Genomic DNA, 18,477 nt, shown 5'->3' on the forward strand with positions numbered 1-18,477 from the left:
AGGATTCAAACTTAGATGGCGGTTGTGTCCCTGGGCTTTGGAAAGTGCCAGTCCAAAAAGTCTCCAAAACTTTGCTAAGGATTCACATTTTAAGGTGGTCTTTTACGGTCCCCAAACACTCCAAAGTACACTCAAAGGAACCCATAGAATCCTCTTGGATTAGAAATACATTCCCATATACACTTAAGTTTGAATTGCTAAGGATTCACAGCTTAAGGTGGTCTTTTAAGGTCCCCAAATACTCCAAAATAGACTCAAAAGGAACCCTTTGAATCCTCTTGGGCTGGAAACACACTCCCATATACTTAAGTTTGAACTGCACTGGACTGTGATTCAAATATACATTTGGAGATCTTTCCATTGCAAAGAATTCACATCTTAAGGTGGTATTTTAAGGTCCCCAAAAGCTCCAAAGAAGACTCAAAGGAACACTTTGAATCCTCTTGGGTTGGAATTACATCCCCATATACTTAAGTTTGAATTTGTAAGGATTCCCATCTTAAGGTAGCAGTTGTGTACTTGGGTTTTTGGAAAGCCTCAGTCCAAAAAGTCTCCAAAACTTTGCTAAGGATTCTCATCTTAAGGTGGTCTTTTAAGGTCTCCCAAAATCTCCAAAGTTAGACTCAAAGGAACCCTGAGAATCCTCTTGGGCTGGAAATCCATTCCCAGATACTTCAGTTTGAACTGCACTGAACTGAGATTCAGATATCGATTTGGAGAGCTTTCCATTGCAAAGGATTCGCATCTTAAGGTGGTCTTTTAAGGTCTCCCAAAAGCTCCAAAGTAGATTCAAAGGAACCCTAAAAATCCTCTTGGGCTGGAAATCCATTCTCATACACTGATGTTTGAATTACATTCCCAGATACTTAAGCTTGAATTGCTAAGGATTCACATCTTAAGGTGGTCTTTTAAGGTCCCCCAAATACTCCAAAGGAGAGTCAAAGGAACCCTGAAAATCCTCTTGGTTTGGAAATCCATTCCCATACATTGAAGTTTGAATTACATTCTCATATACTTCAGTTTGAATTGGTAAGGATTCACATCTTAAGGTGAACTTTTAAGGTCCCCCAAATACTCCAAAAGAGACTCAAAGGAACCCTGAGAATCCTCTTGGGATGGAATTACATTCCCAGATACTTAAGCTTGAATTGCTAAGGATTTTCATCTTAAGGTGGTCTTTTAAGGTCCCCGAAATACTCCAAAGGAGACCCAAAGGAATCCTGAGAATCCTCTTGGTTTGGAAACACATTCCCACACATTTAAGTTTGAATTACATTCCCAGATACTTAAGCTTGAACTGTTAAGGATTCACATAAATACATTCCCAGATGCTTAAGTTTGAATTCATAAGGATTCACATCTTAAGGTGGTCTTTTAAGGTCGCCCAAACACTCCAAAGCAGACTCAAAGGAACCCTGGGAATCCTCTTGGGTTGGAAACACATTCCCAGATACTTAAGTTTGAATTACATTCTCATATACTTCAGTTTGAAAAGTTAAGGATTCTCATCTTGAGGTGGTCTTTTAAGGTCCCCCAAATACTCCAAAGGAGACTCAAAGGAATCCTGAGAATCCTCTTGGTTTGGAAATACATTCCCACACCTTCAAGTTTGAATTACATTCCCAGATACTTCAGTTTGAATTACTAAGGATTCACATCTTAAGGTGGTAATTTAAGCCGCCCCTGCCCCCAAAAAAACTCCAAAGGAGACTCAAAGGAACCCTTTGAACTCTCTTGGATGGAAACACATTCCCATATTCTTAAGTTTTGAGAGTTTGAAATACATTCCCATACACTGAAGTTGGAATGGTTAGGATCCATGTCTTAAGGTAGTATTTTAAGGTCCCCCAAAGAACTCCAAAGTAGACTCAAAGGAACCCTGAGAATCCTCTTGGTTTGGAAATCCATTCCCATACATTAAAGTTTGAATTACATTCTCATATACTTAAGTTGGAATGGTTAGGATTCCCAGATCTTAAGGTGGTCTTTTAAGGTCGCCTAAATACTCCAAAGGAGACTCAAAGGAACCCTGAGAATCCTCTTGGGCTGGAATTACATTCCCAGATCTTAAGATGGTCTTTTAAGGTCCCCCCAAAAGCTCCAAAGTAGACTCAAAGGAACCCTGAGAATCCTCTTGGGCTGGAAACACATTCCCAGATGCTTAAGTTTGAATTGGTAAGGATTCACATCTTAAGGTGGTCTTTTAAGGTCCCCCAAATACTCCAAAGGAGACTCAAAGGAACCCTCAGAATCCTCTTGGGATGGATATCCATTCCCAGATACTTAAGTTTGACCTGTACTTAACTTAGATTCATATGTAGATTTGGAGACCTTTCCGGGGGTTTTGGACTCCCAACTCCCACAATTCCCAGTAGCCTAGGAATGGTGGGAGTTGGAGTCCAAAACCCCCGGAGGGAGGGCCGAAGCAGCCCTTGGAAACGTCTCCAAAACAGTTGCGCAACGGCGCGCAAAACCAAAGCGCAAAGAGCGCGCAAAACCAAGGCGCAAAAGGCGCGCCAACCAACCCCAAATGCGCCAGGCTCAAAAAGCACCAAAAAGGCGCTCCCCAACTACCACACCCCCCCTGCCATGTAGGCCTGGGCCTTCTTCGAGGGGCGTTCAACTTTGGTGGCCGTGGGCCCCCTCTATTTGGAGGCAGAGGCGTCTTTCTCCGGGGAGGCGGGCGGCTCCTTGTCTCCTTCGGGAGGGATGGCGTTGGTGTTGGTGTTCTCCACCCTGCAGATGGCGATGGCCACGCTCCTCTTCTCGGCCAGAGGAGTGGATCCCATGCGCGGGGCTTGGATGCGGAGGCGCCCTTCGTCGGGGAAGAAGCAGCAGCTCATCCCGGCCGGGTCGGCGTCGGAAGGGAGCATCATCTCCTTGCGGATTTCGCGCAGCTCGTGGGAGACGCATCCGTCTTGTCCGCGGGCGCGGCGGTCTTGCTTCCCGGAGGCGGAGATCTTCCTCCCGTCCACCTTGACGGAGACCTCCTCGGGCTGGAAGCCGGGCAGGTCGAGGCAGTAGCAGAAGGCCCTCCGGGCCTCGTCGTCCACGCCGCCCTCGCCTTCCTCCTGCGAGGAGGAGCCCTTGATGCTGGGCCGCAGGTCGCTCCACGAGTTCAGCCGCGGGTAGGCGTCGCACAGCACCTGCCGCATCCGCTCCATCTCGTCCAGGTGGTTCTGCATCTCGCACACCAGGTGGTCCAGCAAACTGCGAGGGGGCAAACCCGCGGGGGTGATCTCCCCCGAGCGCTGCGGCGTGGGGCGCTCCGCGGGGCGCTCCACGCGCTCGCGGGTCGTGGCCGTCCGGTAGAAGCCGAAGCGGAACGACATCCTGGCTCAGAGACAGACGGAGACTCGGAGAAAGGCTCCACTCACTCCCAAAGGGAAGGAGACTCGGAGAAAGGCTCCACTCCCTGCTGAATCCCGAGAGAAAGGAGGAGAAGCCCGGGAAAGAGACCCGGGAAAAGGGGCGGGGCGTCCCGGGAGCTGTCACTCACCAGAGCGCGCGCTTTCCACTGTTTCTCTTTCTTTCTCTCTCTCTGCGCCCTTGCACTTGCAACCTCTCTTGGGCAACTTGCAAACTTACTTTTACTTGGCAACTCATGCTGGTCAGCCAGTGCAATGCAAAGGGAATGCACTATATTATTATTATTATTATTATTATTATTATTATTATTATTATACTATTATATTACACTGCTCAGCCAGTGCAATGCAATGCAAAGGGAATGCACTATATTATTATTATTATTATTATTATTATTATTATACTATTATATTACACTGCTCAGGCAGTGCAATGCAATGCAAAGGGAATGCACTATTATATTATTATTATTCTCTCTGAGCCCTTGCAATGTAGCAAGAAGGCTCTCTCACTTGCAACCTCTCTTGGGCAACTTGCAAACTTACTTTAACTTTGGCGGCTCAGGATGCTCAGCCAATGCAATGCAATGCAATGCAAAGGGAATGCACTATTATTATTATTATTATTATTATTATTATACAAGGCTCACTCACTTGCAACCTCTCTTGGGCAACTTGCAAGCTTTTACTTGGCGGCTCAGGATGCTCAGCCAGTGCAATGCAATGCAAAGGGAATGCACTGTATTATTATTATTATTATTATTATTCTTTCTGCGCTCTTGCTATATATCAAGAAGGCTCTCTCACTTGCAAACTCTCTTGGGCAACTTGCAAACTTACTTTTACTTGGCGGTTCAGGCTGCTCTGCCAGTGCAATGCAAAGGGAATGCACTGTATAATTATTATTATTATTATTATTATTATTATTATTATTATGTATATATTATTAAAATTATTGTATCTGCGCCCTTGGAATGTAGCAAGAACCTCTCTTGCAACCTCTCTTGGGCAACTTGCAAACTACCTCTTACTTTGGCGGCTCAGGCTGCTCTGCCAGTGCAATGCAATGCAAAGGGAATGCACTGTATTATTATTATTATTATTATTATTATTATTATTCTTTAAGCCCTTGCAAGGTAGCAAGAAGGCTCTCTCACTTGCAACCTCTCTTGGGCAACTTGCAAACCAACTCTTACTTGGCAGCTCAGGCTGCTCAGCCAGTGCAATGCAAAGGGAATGCACTATATTACTATAGTAATATAGTATATTACTATTAGTAGTATGCACTATATTACTATTATTCTATTATTATTATTATTAAGTATATATTATTAATATTATTGTATCTGCGCCCTTGCAATGTAGCAAGAACCACTCTTGCAACCTCTCTTGGCAACTACCTATTACTTTGGCAGCTCAGGATGCAGCCAGTGCAATGCAAAGGGAATGCACTATATCATTATTATTACACTATTATATATATTATATTATTATTAATTATACTATTATTATATTACAACTTACAAACTAACTCTTACTTTGGTGGCTCAGGATGCTCAGCCAGTGCAATGCAAAGGGAATGCACTATATTATTATTATTATTATTATTATTATTATTATTATTATTATTATTATACTATTATATTACACTTCTCAGCCAGTGCAATGCAATACAAAGGGAATGCACTATATTATTATTATTATTATTATTATTATTATTATTATTATTATACTATTATATTACACTTCTCAGCCAGTGCAATGCAATGCAAAGGGAATGCACTATATTATTATTATTATTATTATTATTATTATTATTATACTATTATATTACACTTCTCAGCCAGTGCAATGCAATGCAAAGGGAATGCACTATATTATTATTATTATTATTATTATTATTCTATTACATTACACTGCTCAGCCAGTGCAATGCAAAGGGAATGCACTATTGTATTATTATTATTCTATCTGCGCCCTTGCAATGTAGCAAGAAGGCTCTCTCACTTTCAACCCCTCTTGGGCAACTTGCAAGCTTACTTTTACTTGGTGGCTCAGGATGCTCAGCCAGTGTAATGCAATGCAAAGGGAATGCAATATATTATTACTATTATCATAATCATTATATTATATTATATATTATACTATTATTATTATTATTAAGTATATATTATTAATATTATTATTCTATCTGTGCCCTTGCAATGTAGCAAGAAGGCTCTCTCACTTGCAACCCCTCTTGGGCAACTTGCAAGCTTACTTTTACTTGGCGGCTCATGCTGGTCAGCCAATGCAATGCAATGCAAAGGGAATGCACTATATTATTATTATTATTATATAATATATAATAATTATTAAGTATATAATAGAGCCCCCAGTGGCACAGTGGGTTAAAGCGCTGAGCTACTGAGCTTGCTGATCGAAAGGTCGCAGGTTCGATTCCTGGGAGCGGCGTGAGCTTCCGCTGTCAGCCCTAGCTTCTGCCAACCTAGCAGTTCGAAAACATGCAAATGTGAGTAGATTAATAGGTACCGCTCCGGCGGGAAGGTAACAGTGCTCCATGCAGTCATGCCGGCCACATGACCTTGGAGGTGCCTATGGACAACGCTGGAGATGAGCACCACACCCCAGAGTCAGACATGACTAGACTTAATGCCAGGGGACTACCTTTACCTTTAAGTATATAATATATTCTTTGAGGCCTCTACCTGTACAATTTGCAAATCAACTCCTCAGGCTGCTTAGCCAATGCAATACAAAGGGAATGCACTATATTATTATTATGTTGTATAGTACACTATTAATATTAATTATATAATAATAATAATAATAATAATAATAATATTCTTTGAGGCCTCTACCTGGGCAATTTGCAAACCAACTCCTCAGGCTGCTTAGCCAATGCAATGCAAAGGGAATGCAATTATATATTATTATATATTATTGTATCATTATTATATATTATTATATTATCATATATTATTATATATATTATTATATATTATATTATTTATAATTATATAATAATATTCCTTGTGGCCTCTACCTGGGCAAGTTGCAAACCAACTCCTCAGGCTGCTCAGCCAATGCAATGCAAAAGGAATGCAATTAAGTATGTGTGTGTATATATATATATATATATATATATATATAATTTTATTAATTATATAATAATATTAATATTCAGCCAATGCAATGCAAAGGGAATGCACTATAATATTATTATTATATTATATATTACACTATTAATATTAATTAAATAATAATAATAATAATAATATTCTTTGAGGCCTCTACCTGGGCAATTTGCAAACCAACTCCTCAGCCTGCTCAGCCAATGCAATGCAAAAGTAATGCAGTTAGGTATATTTTAAGGTTTTTGCCTGACATTAAGACCAGTCATGCCCGACTCTGGAGGTTAGTGGTCATCTCCATTTCTAAGATGAAGAGCACCATTACCTTCCTGCTCGAGCGGTACCTATTGATCTACTCACATTTGCATGTTTTCGAACTGCTAGTTTGGCAGAAGCTGGGCCTAACAGCAGGAGCTCATGCCACTCATAGAATCATAGCATCATAGAATTGGGAGGGACCTGGTGGGCCATCCAGTCCAACCCATCCTGCCAAGAAGCAGGAATATTGCATTCAAATCACCCCTGACAGATGGCCATCCAGCCTCTGTTTAAAAGCCTCCACCACACTCAGGGGCAGAGAGTTCCACATCTGAACAACTCTCACAGTTAGGAAGTTCTTCCAAACATCTGAATCCAACAAAGGATGCCTCCAGGCAGGAAGCAGCCAGGCTTTGAAACTGCAAGGCCATTCAATGCTTATCAAGGTGGCCAGTTGCAACATTCACACTTGCTTCCAGCAGGCAAGAGTTCTTGCTCCCACCCTGGACATCATTCCACAGCTGTATAAACCACACTTGCCCATATATGTGGGCGAAAGTTCAGGAGAGAATGCTTCTGGAACATGGCCAGACAACCTGGAAAACTCGCAGCAACCCAGTGATTCCAGCCATGGAACCCTTTGACAATATGTCTGAATAATTGCCAAGAAATCTCCAGGATAGAATTAAAAGCGTCACAACAACAAATTGAAGACAAGAAACTTTTTGTGTTAACTGGAAAAAAAACAACAGCAAGCCCAATACAATCAGAGAAAAATGAGGACTAGCATATTGCCCAGGTTTGTAATTATCTTATTTATTCATTCATTCATTCATTCATGTACTATATTTATATTCTGTCCTTCTCACCCCGAAGGGGACTCAATGCAGCTTACAAGTTATATGTACATACAATATATTATATTATCAGCATAGCACAATATTAGTATTATATATTACTATATTGTACTAGACCACAACGGTGCAATATTATTAGATGTAACATAAAATATATTATATATTTTATATATATTAGATGTAATATAAAATATATATTAGATGTAATATAAAATATAATATAATATTATTATCATTATTATTAGTATTATATTGTTTTACGATATGATCTTCAATATTATATATTTGTACAATATATATTATTAGCATAGCACAATATTAGTATTATATATTACTATATTGTGCTATACCACTGCAACATTATTCGTAATATTAGATGTAATATAAAATATTATATTATTATATTGTATTATTATTAGTATTATATTGAATTAGAATATTATCATTATTATATACTCATACAATATATGATATTATTAGCATAGCACAATATTAATATTATATATTACTATACTGCTATACTGCAATATTATTAGTAATGTTAGATGTCATATAAAATATATTATTATACTATCCGTCCCCTGCCACGCATTGCTGTGGCCCACATGGGGGTTCTGTGTGGGAGGTTTGGCCCAATTCTATCGTTGGTGGGGTTCAGAATGCTCTGTGACTGTAGGTGAACTGCAAATCCCAGCAACTACAACTCCCAAATGTCAAGATTGTATTTTCTCCAAACTCCACAAGTGTTCACATTTGGGCATATTGAGTCTTTGTGTAGAGTTTGGTCCAGACCCATCTTGTTTGAGTCCACAGTGATCTCTGGATGTCGGTGAACTACAACTCCAAAACTCAAGGTCAGTGCCCACCAAAATCTTCCAGTATTTTCTGTTGGTCAGGGGAGTTGTGTGTGCCAAGTTTGGTTCCATTCCATTGTTGGTGGGGTTCAGAATGCTCTTTGATTGTAGGTGAACTATAAATCCCAGCAACTACAACTCCCGAATGACAAAATCAGTTTTTTTGAGTGAAAGACATACATTGGGTTGTTAAGTGTCTTGTGACCAAATTTGGTGTCAATTCGTCCAGTGGCCCAATTCTATCATTGGTGGGGTTCAGAATGCTCTGTGATTGTAGGTGAACTATAAATTCCAGCAACTACAACTCTCAAATGTCAAAATTCTGTTTTCCCCAAACCCCACCAGTGTTGACATTGGGGCATACTGAGTTTTCGTGTAGAGTTTGGTCCAGATCCATAATTGTTTGAGTGCACAGTGATCTCTGGATGTAGGTGAACTACAACTCCAAAACCAAAGGACACTGCCCACCAAACTCTTCCAGTATTTTCTGTTGGTCATGGGAGAACTGTGTGCCAAGTTTGGTTCAATTCCATCGTTGGTGGGGTTCAGAATGCTCTTTGATTGTAGGTGAACTATAAATCCCAGCAACTACAACTCCCAAATGAAACAAATCTAATTTTTTGAGTGAAGGACATACATTGGGTTCTTAGGTGTCTTGTGTCCAAATTTGGTGTCAATTTGTCCAGTGGTTTTTGAGTTCTGTTAATCCCACAAACAAACATTACATTTTTATTTATATAGATGTCTCATGTATGTGTGTATATATTTGTGTATATGTGCATACAGGTGTGTTTGCGTATATATATATGTGGTGTTGTGCATACGTTGAAATGTATTTTTATTTTTTGACTTTTTAAGTCTCTTCTGTTGTGTTTTCCAGTGTCAATTCATTCAGTGGTTTTTGGGTTATGTTAATCCCACAAACGAACATTACATTTTTATTTATATAGATACTGTACTAGACCACTATGCTGCAATATTATTAGTAATATTACATGTAATATAAAATATTATATTATTATATTATTATATGGTATTATTAGTATTATATCGTATTACAATATTATCATCAATATTATATATTCATAAAATATATTATATTATTAGCATAGCACAATATTAGTATTATGTATTACTATATCATACTAAACCACTATACTGCAATATTATTAGTAGTATTATATGTAATATTACTAATAATATTATATTATTAGTAATATAATATTATTATATTATATTATTAGTATTATTGAGTCGCCGATATGGCTGAGAAAGGCGGTATACAAATACAATAAATAAATAAATATATAGTATTATTATTAGTATTATATTGTATTACATTATAATATTATCAATATGATATGTATATATACAACATATTATTAGCATAGCACAATATTAATATTATATATTACTATACTGTATTAGACCACTATGCTGCTATATTATTAGTAATATTACATGTAATATAAAATATATTATTATATGGTATTATTAGTATTGTATCGCATTACAATATTATAATCAATATTATATATTCATACAATATATTATATTATTAGCATAGCACAATATTAGTATTATGTATTACTATATCGTACTAAACCACTATACTGCAATATTATTAGTAATATTAGATGTAATATTACTAATAATATTATATATAGTATTATTATTAGTATTATATTGTATTACATTATAATATTATCAGTATATGTGTATATACAACATATTATTAGCATAGCACAATATTAATATTATATATTACTATACTGTACTAGACCACTATGCTGCTATATTATTAGTAATATTACATGTAATATAAAATATATTATTATATGGTATTATTAGTATTATATTGTATTACAATATTATCATCATATATATCATTAGCATGGCACAATATTAGTATTTATTTATTTATTTATTTATTTTAAAGTTTTGTATCCCGGCCTTCTCACCTCTCTTGAGGGACTCAGACCGGTTTCCAACCATAATATCACAGACAATCAATAGAACATCATAATACATATTACAGTAAAACATTAAAACAGCAATGACAATCAATAACTATAATGGTCAGTCGTCACACTCAAATCATTGCTCATCCTCCTCCATCCATATCTCAGGGTGTTGGCTCACTCGTCGAATGCCTGTCTCCATAACCACATCTTCACCTGTTTCCTAAATGTCAGGATAGAAGGGGCGGTTCTGATCTCCAGTGGGAGAGAGTTCCAGAGTCACGGGGCCACCACCAAGAAGGCCCTGTCCCTCGTCCCCACCAGACACGTTTGCGAGGCCGGTGGGACTGAGAGCAGGGCCTCTCCAGACGATCTTAATAATCTTGATGGTTCGTAGGGGAGAATACGTTTGGAGAGGTAAACAGGGCCGGAGCCGTTTAGGGCTTTATAGGTTAGCACCAGCACTTTGAATTGTGCTCGGAAGCTAATTGGCAGCCAGTGGAGCTGGCGTAACAGCGGAGTGGTGTGCTCCCTGTACCCAGCACCCGTTAGTAGTCTGGCTGCCGAGCGTTGGACTAGCTGCAGCTTCCGGGCAGTCTTCAGAGGCAGCCCCACATAGAGAGCGTTGCAGTAGTCTAAACGGGATGTAACCAAAGTGTGGACCACCGTGGCCAAGTCAGACTTCCCAAGGGACGGGCGCAGCTGGCGCACAAGTTTTAGTTGTGTGAAAGCTCCCCTGACCACCGCCGAAACCTGGGGTTCCAGGCTCAGCGATGAGTCCAGGATCACACCCAAACTGCGAACCTGCGTCTTCAGGGGGAGTGTGACCCCGTCCAGCACAGGCTGTAACCCTATACCCTGTTCGGCCTTTCGACTGACCAGGAGTACCTCTGTATAGTATTATATATTACTATATTGTACTGTACCACTATGCTGCAATATTATTAATAATATTACATGTGATATATAATATACAATTATTATATTCTATTATTAGTATATTGTATTATAATATTATTATCAGTATGATATGTATATACAATATATTATATTATTAGCACAGGACAATATTCGTATTATATAACTTAAGGTGGAACATTAACTTTAACCTTCCATGAGTCATTTATTTATTTATTTAGAAGTCCAAGGAGGGACTCAGGCCGGTTCACAACATGTGTTCATATACAATAATATACAAAAACAAGACAGTGCATCATCATTACACATTAAAATATAAGTACAAGAAAAACATCCTCATCACGTTACACAAGCCAAGTCGTCAATACAATCACAGTCGCAGTTCATCATCCTCCTTCCATGTGGGCGAGGGTTATTGACTCAATCCTCAAATGCCATGTTCCAAAGACAGGTTTTTGTTAATTTCCTGAAGGATAGGAGGGAGGGAGCAGATCTAATCTCTGGTGGGAGGGAATTCCAAAGCTGAGGAGCCACCACCGAGAAGGCCCTGTCCCTCCAAATGCGATTGCGAAGGGAAATATGGGAGTTATCATTTTATCAGCTGTTGATGTCCCACCAAACTACAACTTCCAGCATCCCATTGCATTGAGCCATGCCAGTTAAAGTGGAGTAAAAACTGCATTCATTCAACAGTGTGGATGCAACCATGGAAAGGGTTGGTCGTGCTTTTCTACATTGGGGGCATAAAGAAATCTCAATCTCCTCTTGACAAGTGTAAACCGTACTTAATATAGTTGTTCCTTGAAGTGATAACTATGTGTGTGTGTGTGGGGGGGGGGGGTCTATTTAGGTGAGGCTTGGGATGTTTACACGACACCCAACTCTGCAATTATGCTGGGGAAAGTGGAAGGCAAAAGGAAGAGGGGCCGACCAAGGGCAAGATGGATGGATGGCATCCTTGAAGTGACTGGACTGACCTTGAGGGAGCTGGGGGTGGTGACGGCCGACAGGGAGCTCTGGCGTGGGATGGTCCATGAGGTCACGAAGAGTCGGAGACGACTGAACGAATTAACAGCAAACAACTCTGCACAAAACGAATTCCCAGGGAGATACCTAGGCAGGATTCCAGCCCAACCCTTTCCTGGTAGGCAGTGAGAACTGTATTTATCATAAAAGACTTTAGGATACCTGATCCTGTTTTCCTTTTAAGATCTGACCTCAAGTAACTGGGGCATATGACACTTTGGAAAAAAGATCGGGTCAGGGAGTGATCCAGGAATGCAAGCCCAAAGGACCGTATCCTGGACCGTTTGTGATTCAAAGGTCTGAATATTGCTTCCCATCTGCATTTGCAGTCTGACACACGAAGATACAAACATGGATTTATCAAATAGTCAACATGGATTTATCAAAAACAAGTCATGCCAGACTAATCTGATCTCTTTCTTCGATAGAGCTACAAGCTGGGTAGATGCGGGGAATGCTGTGGATGGAGTGTGCCTGGACTTCAGGAAGGCCTTCTTTGACAAGGTCCCCCATGACCTTCTGGCAAGGAAACTAGTCCAATGTGGGCAAGGCAAAACTACGGTGAGGTGGATCTGGAATTGGTTAAGTGGACGAACACAGAGAGTGCTCACTAATGCTTCCTCTTCATCTTGGAAAGAAGTGACAAGTGGAGTGCCATCAGCAGGGTTCCGTCCTGGGCCCGGTCCTCTTCAACATCTTTATTAATGACTTAGATGAAGGGCTAGAAGGCAGGATCATCAAGTTTGCAGACGGGACCAAATTGGGAGGGATAGCCAATAGTCCAGAGGACAGGAGCAGAATTCAAAACGATCTTGACAGATTAGAGAGATGGGCCAAAACTAACAAAATGAAGTTCAACAGTGACAAATGCAAGATACTCCACTTTGGCAGGAAAAATGAAATGCAAAGATGCAGAATGGGGGACAATGCCTGGCTCGAGAGCAGTACGTGTGAAAAAGATCTTGGAGTCCTCGTGGACAACAAGTTAAACATGAGCCAACAATGTGATGTGGCGGCAAAAAAAGCCAATGGGATTTTGGCCTGCATCAAGAGGAGCATAGTGTCTAGATCTAAGGAAGTAATGCTACCCCTCTATTCTGCTTTGGTTAGACCACATCTGGAATACTGTGTCCAATTCTGGGCACCACAATTCAAGAGAGATATTGACAAGCTGGAATGTGTCCAGAGGAGGGCGACTAAAATGATCAAGGGTCTGGAGAACAAGCCCTATGAGGAGCGGCTTAGGGAACTGGGTATGTTTAGCCTGAAGAAGAGAAGGCTGAGAGGAGATATGATAGCCATGTATAAATATGTGAGAGGAAGCCACAGGGAGGAGGGAGAAAGCTTGTTTTCTGCTTCCATGGAGATTGGGATGCGGAACAATGGCTTCAAACTACAAGAGAGGAGATTCCATCTGAACATGAGGAAGAACTTCCTGACTGTGAGAGCCGTTCAGCAGTGGAACTCTCTGCCCTGGAGTGTGGTGGAGGCTCCTTCTTTGGAAGCTTTTAAGCAGAGGCTGGATGGCCATCTGTCAAGGGTGATTTGAATGCAATATTCCTGCTTCTTGGCAGGGGGTTGGACTGGATGGCCCATGAGGTCTCTTCCAACTCTTTGATCCTATGATTCTATGATTCTGCATACAAACATTGCGTTGAGTGAGCTTTATCATATTTAAGACTGCAATAAGATTAAGGGTCAGATTTTAATGTATAATATCTCCTATTTCCTGCCACCACTTCTAATTCCAGTGCTCCCACTAAATGGGACCACTCTTCTAGGGTAAATGTAGGGTACATTGAGCCATGGCATTTAAAGTAGTATCAAACTTCATGCATTCAACAGTGTGGATGCAACCATGGAAAGGGTTGGCCACACTTTTCTGCACTTGGGGGCATAAAGAAATGACCGCATCTCTGTTTACGAACCCACGTGATCCCTTCAATCTTCCGGAGAGGTCCTTCTCTCGCTCCTACTCACTCTCTTCACAGGTGCAATTTGTGGGAACGGGAAGGCCTTCTCTGCGGTGACCCCTCAGCTCTGGAACTTGCTCCCCAGAGAAATTAGGCAAGTCCCCACCCCTGGCAGTCTTCAGGAAGAGTCTGAAAACTTGGAAGTTCTAGTGTGCCTTCACTGAATGAATCTACATAAATAAAAATGTAATGTTCGTTTGTGATATTAACAGAACTCAAAAACCACTGGGGGAATTGACCCCAAATTTGGACACAAGACACCTAACAACCCAATCAAAAACCCTTCACTCAAAAAAAATGATTTTGTCATTTGGGAGTTGTAGTTGCTGGGATTTATAGTTCACCTACAATCAAGGAGCATTCTGAACTCCAGCAACAATGGAATTGAACCAAACTTGGCACACAGTTCCCCCATGACCAATAGAAAATACTGGAAGGGTTCGGTGGGATTTATAGTTCACCTACAATCAAAGAGCATTCTAAACCCAACCAACGATGGAATTGAACCAAACTTGGCACACAGAACTCCCATGACCAACAGAAAATACTGGAAGGGTTTGGTGGGCAGTGTCCTTTGGTTTTGGAGTTGTAGTTCACCTACATCCAGAGATCACTGTGGACTCAAACAATGATGGATCTGGACCAAACTCTACACGAATACTCAATATGCCCAAATGTGAACACTGGTGGAGTTTGGGGAAAATAGAATCTTGACATTTGGGAGTTGCAGTTGCTGAGATTTATAGTTCACCTACAATCAAAGAGCATTCTGAACACCACCAACAGTGGAATTGAACTAAATTTGACACACAGAACTCCCATGACCAACAGAAAACCCTGGAAGGGTTTGTTGGGCAGTGTCCTTTGGTTTTGGAGTTGTAGTTCACCTACATCCAGAGATCACTGTGGACTCAAACAATGATGGATCTGGACCAAACTTGGCACAAATACTCAGTATGCCCAAATGTGAACACTGGTGGAGTTTGGGGAAAATAAACATGATGCTTGGGAGTTGTAGTTGCTGGGAGTTATAGTTCACCTACGATCACAGAGCATTCTGAATCCCACCAACGATAGAATTGGGCCAAACCTCCAACACAGAACCCCCATGTGGGCCACAGCAACGCGTGGCAGGGGATGGCTAGTGAACAATAATTCCCTAATCTGACCAATTCCTGCAAATGCCCTCAGAAGCACTTTATTTCATCTGTTCGTGCAATTTACGCTCCAGACCCCATTTCCAGATACATTACACTGCCGTCTCACCCAGTGTTTTTAATCTTTTAATCTATTAGATTGACCCTGCCCATAGTGATTGATTTGTGTGTTTTAAATGCTGTGATTTTGTATTGTTAATGTATTATTTATAATGGTTTTTGTATTCATTTTTTTACATTTTATTGCTGTATTCTGTTTATACTGATGTATTGTTTTGCTGGGCTTGACCTCATGTATTTATTTATTTATCGTGTCATCGGCGACCATACCATTTTATTACATTTCTAACAGAACAAAACAAACAAACAGATTTAAAAAAAAACACAGATTTTGCAGACTTGGTAGTTGATTAAATGTCCTTTGACCAGTATCTGGCCCCTTGGAGTGCCTCTGGTGTTGCCGCAAGAAGGTCCTCCCTTGTGCATGTGGCAGGGCTCAGGTTGCATTGCAGCAGGTGGTCAGTGGTTTGTTCTTCTCTGCACTCGCATGCCGAGGATTCCACTTTGTAGCCCCATTTCTGAAGGTTGGCTCTGCATCTCGTGGTGCCGGAGCGCAGTCTGTTCAGCGCCTTCCAAGTCGCCCAGTCTTCTGAGTGCCCAGGGGGGAGTCTCTCATCTGGTATCACCCACGGATTGAGGTGCTGGGTTTGGGCCTGCCACTTTTGGACTCTCGCTTGCTGAGGTGTTCCAGCGAGTGTCTCTGTAGATCTAAGAAAACTATGTCTTGATTTAAGTCATTGACGTGCTGGCTGATACCCAAACAGGGGATGAGCTGGAGATGTCTCTGCCTTGGTCCTTTCACTATTGGCTGCTACTTCCCGGCAGATGTCAGGTGGTGCAATACCGGCTAAGCAGTGTAATTTCTCCAGTGGTGTGGGGCGCAGACACCCTGTGATAATGCGGCATGCACCTCATGTAAGCCACCCCAAGTCCCCTTGGGGAGATGGTGGCGGGGAATAAATAACGATTATTATTATTATTATTATTATTGTTGTTGTTGTTGTTGTTGTTAGAAACACAAGATGGGTGCACAGCAGACACTCTGCTGGCTGTTGTATTGGATCACACGTCGGACACTTCTCAATGTATTGGCGAATAATGCGTGCATATCCCAGTAAAGTGGCCTTCTGCAGCTGGGGGATGGTAATTTTATCAGCACAGATTGTGCTTAAGTGCAGGCCAAGGTCTTGAGGCACTGTGCCCAGTGTGCCAATCACCTCTGGGACCCCCTTGACTGGGCCCTGCCACATGCACCATGGAGACCTGCTTGCGGCAACACCAGAGGCACTCCAAGTGGCCAGATTCTGGTCAAAGGACATTTAATCAACTATTAAGCTTGCAAATTTTGTGTTTTGTCTGTCTGTTTGTTTGTTTTGTTCTGTTAGAAATGTAATACAATTCTCTGGTTGCCCCTGACACGATAAATAAATAAGCTCTGCTTGTGTCCAGTTCACAATCCCAGCCGTGTATCTAATGACTGGGATGGCCCAGGGGTTGAGAACCGTCATCGTATTCCCACCATTTAGTTTGCACCATTTAGTTTGGCACCACTTTAACTCCCTTGGCCCAATGATATGGGATTTTGGAAGATGTAGTTTTACAAGGTCCTTAGCCTTCTCTGCCAAAGAGTGCTAGTGCCTCTCCAAACATTCCTTCTCTGGAATACCCCCAAATATATTCCCAAATATAACCCCAAAATACAAAATTGTTCCCCTGCATGGCTGAGATTGTGATCCTTTTGCTGACTTATGGTTCAGTGTAACCAGGCTTGTCCTTTGAGCGTGGAGATTTTGGTTTCACTTACCTGGGCAAGAAAGCCACAGCGGTGACCTCTATAAACGGAGAATTGAAAGTTGTTTGGGAGCCAAAGAAATATAAGAAGGGAGGGTTTCCTTTGCACCCTTGGCCTAAAAATAATTGGTAAATAAAACAAGTAATAGGAGCCGTGCTGGTTCAGCAAAAGGAGGGCCAGCTTTTCAAAGTAGTGAACAGGGGGAGTCATGCGGGTTTGATAATCAGGAATCTGCTATTAATAAGTTTATATTCTACTAGCCAACCCCTGCCATGCGTTGCTGTGGCCCAGTCTGTGTATATGTTTTGTGTGTGTATATATTTGTGCATATATGTGTGTTTCTATATATATGTGTGTGTGTGTATGTGTGTATATAATTGTGTATTTGTGTGTTTATATGTGTACATGCATATTGTGTATATGTGTGTGCTTGTCTATATGCATATTTGTATATATATATATATGTGTGTGCATGTATATATGTATATGTATGTGTGTGTATGTGTGTGTGTTTGTGCATATATATGTGTGTGCTTGTCTATATGCATATTTGTCTATATATGTGTGTGTATTTGTGCATATATGTGTGTTTCTATATATATGTGTGTGTGTGTATGTGTGTGTATATGTGTGTATATAATTGTGTATTTGTGTGTTTATATGTGTACATGCATATTGTGTATATGTGTGTGCTTGTCTATATGCATATTTGTATATATATATGTGTGTGTGTGTGCATTTATATATGTATATGTATGTGTGTGTATGTGTGTGTGTTTGTGCATATATGCAATATTCCTGCTTCTTGGCAGGGGGTTGGACTGGATGGCCCATGAGGTCTCTTCCAACTCTTTGATTCTATGATTCTATTCTATGATTCTATATATATGTGTTTGCTTGTCTATATGCATATTTGTCTATATATGTATATGTGTGTGTGTATTTGTGCATATATATGTGTGTATATAATTGTGTATTTGTGTGTTTATATGTGTACATGCATATTGTGTATATGCGTGTGCTTGTCTATATGCATATTTGTGTGTATATATATGTGTGTGTGTATATGTATATATGTATGTGTGCATGTATATATGTATATGTATGTGTGTGTATTTC

The 18,477-nt window shown here is 40.5% G+C and overlaps 1 protein-coding gene across 1 annotated transcript; it reads right to left on the bottom strand.

The window, feature by feature from the left end:
- Nucleotides 1-1,973: 1,973 nt before the first annotated feature.
- Nucleotides 1,974-3,422, bottom strand: LOC132772900 (heat shock protein beta-11). The gene has a single exon (XM_060771743.2). The coding sequence runs from the start codon at nt 3,330-3,332 to the stop codon at nt 2,646-2,648; it is 687 nt and encodes a 228-aa protein (XP_060627726.2). The 5' UTR covers nt 3,333-3,422; the 3' UTR covers nt 1,974-2,645.
- Between the last annotated feature and the right edge of the window lie 15,055 nt (nt 3,423-18,477).

The sequence above is a fragment of the Anolis sagrei genome, chromosome 4, assembly GCF_037176765.1.
Source record: "Anolis sagrei isolate rAnoSag1 chromosome 4, rAnoSag1.mat, whole genome shotgun sequence".
In the NCBI taxonomy this organism is placed as follows: domain Eukaryota; kingdom Metazoa; phylum Chordata; class Lepidosauria; order Squamata; family Dactyloidae; genus Anolis; species Anolis sagrei.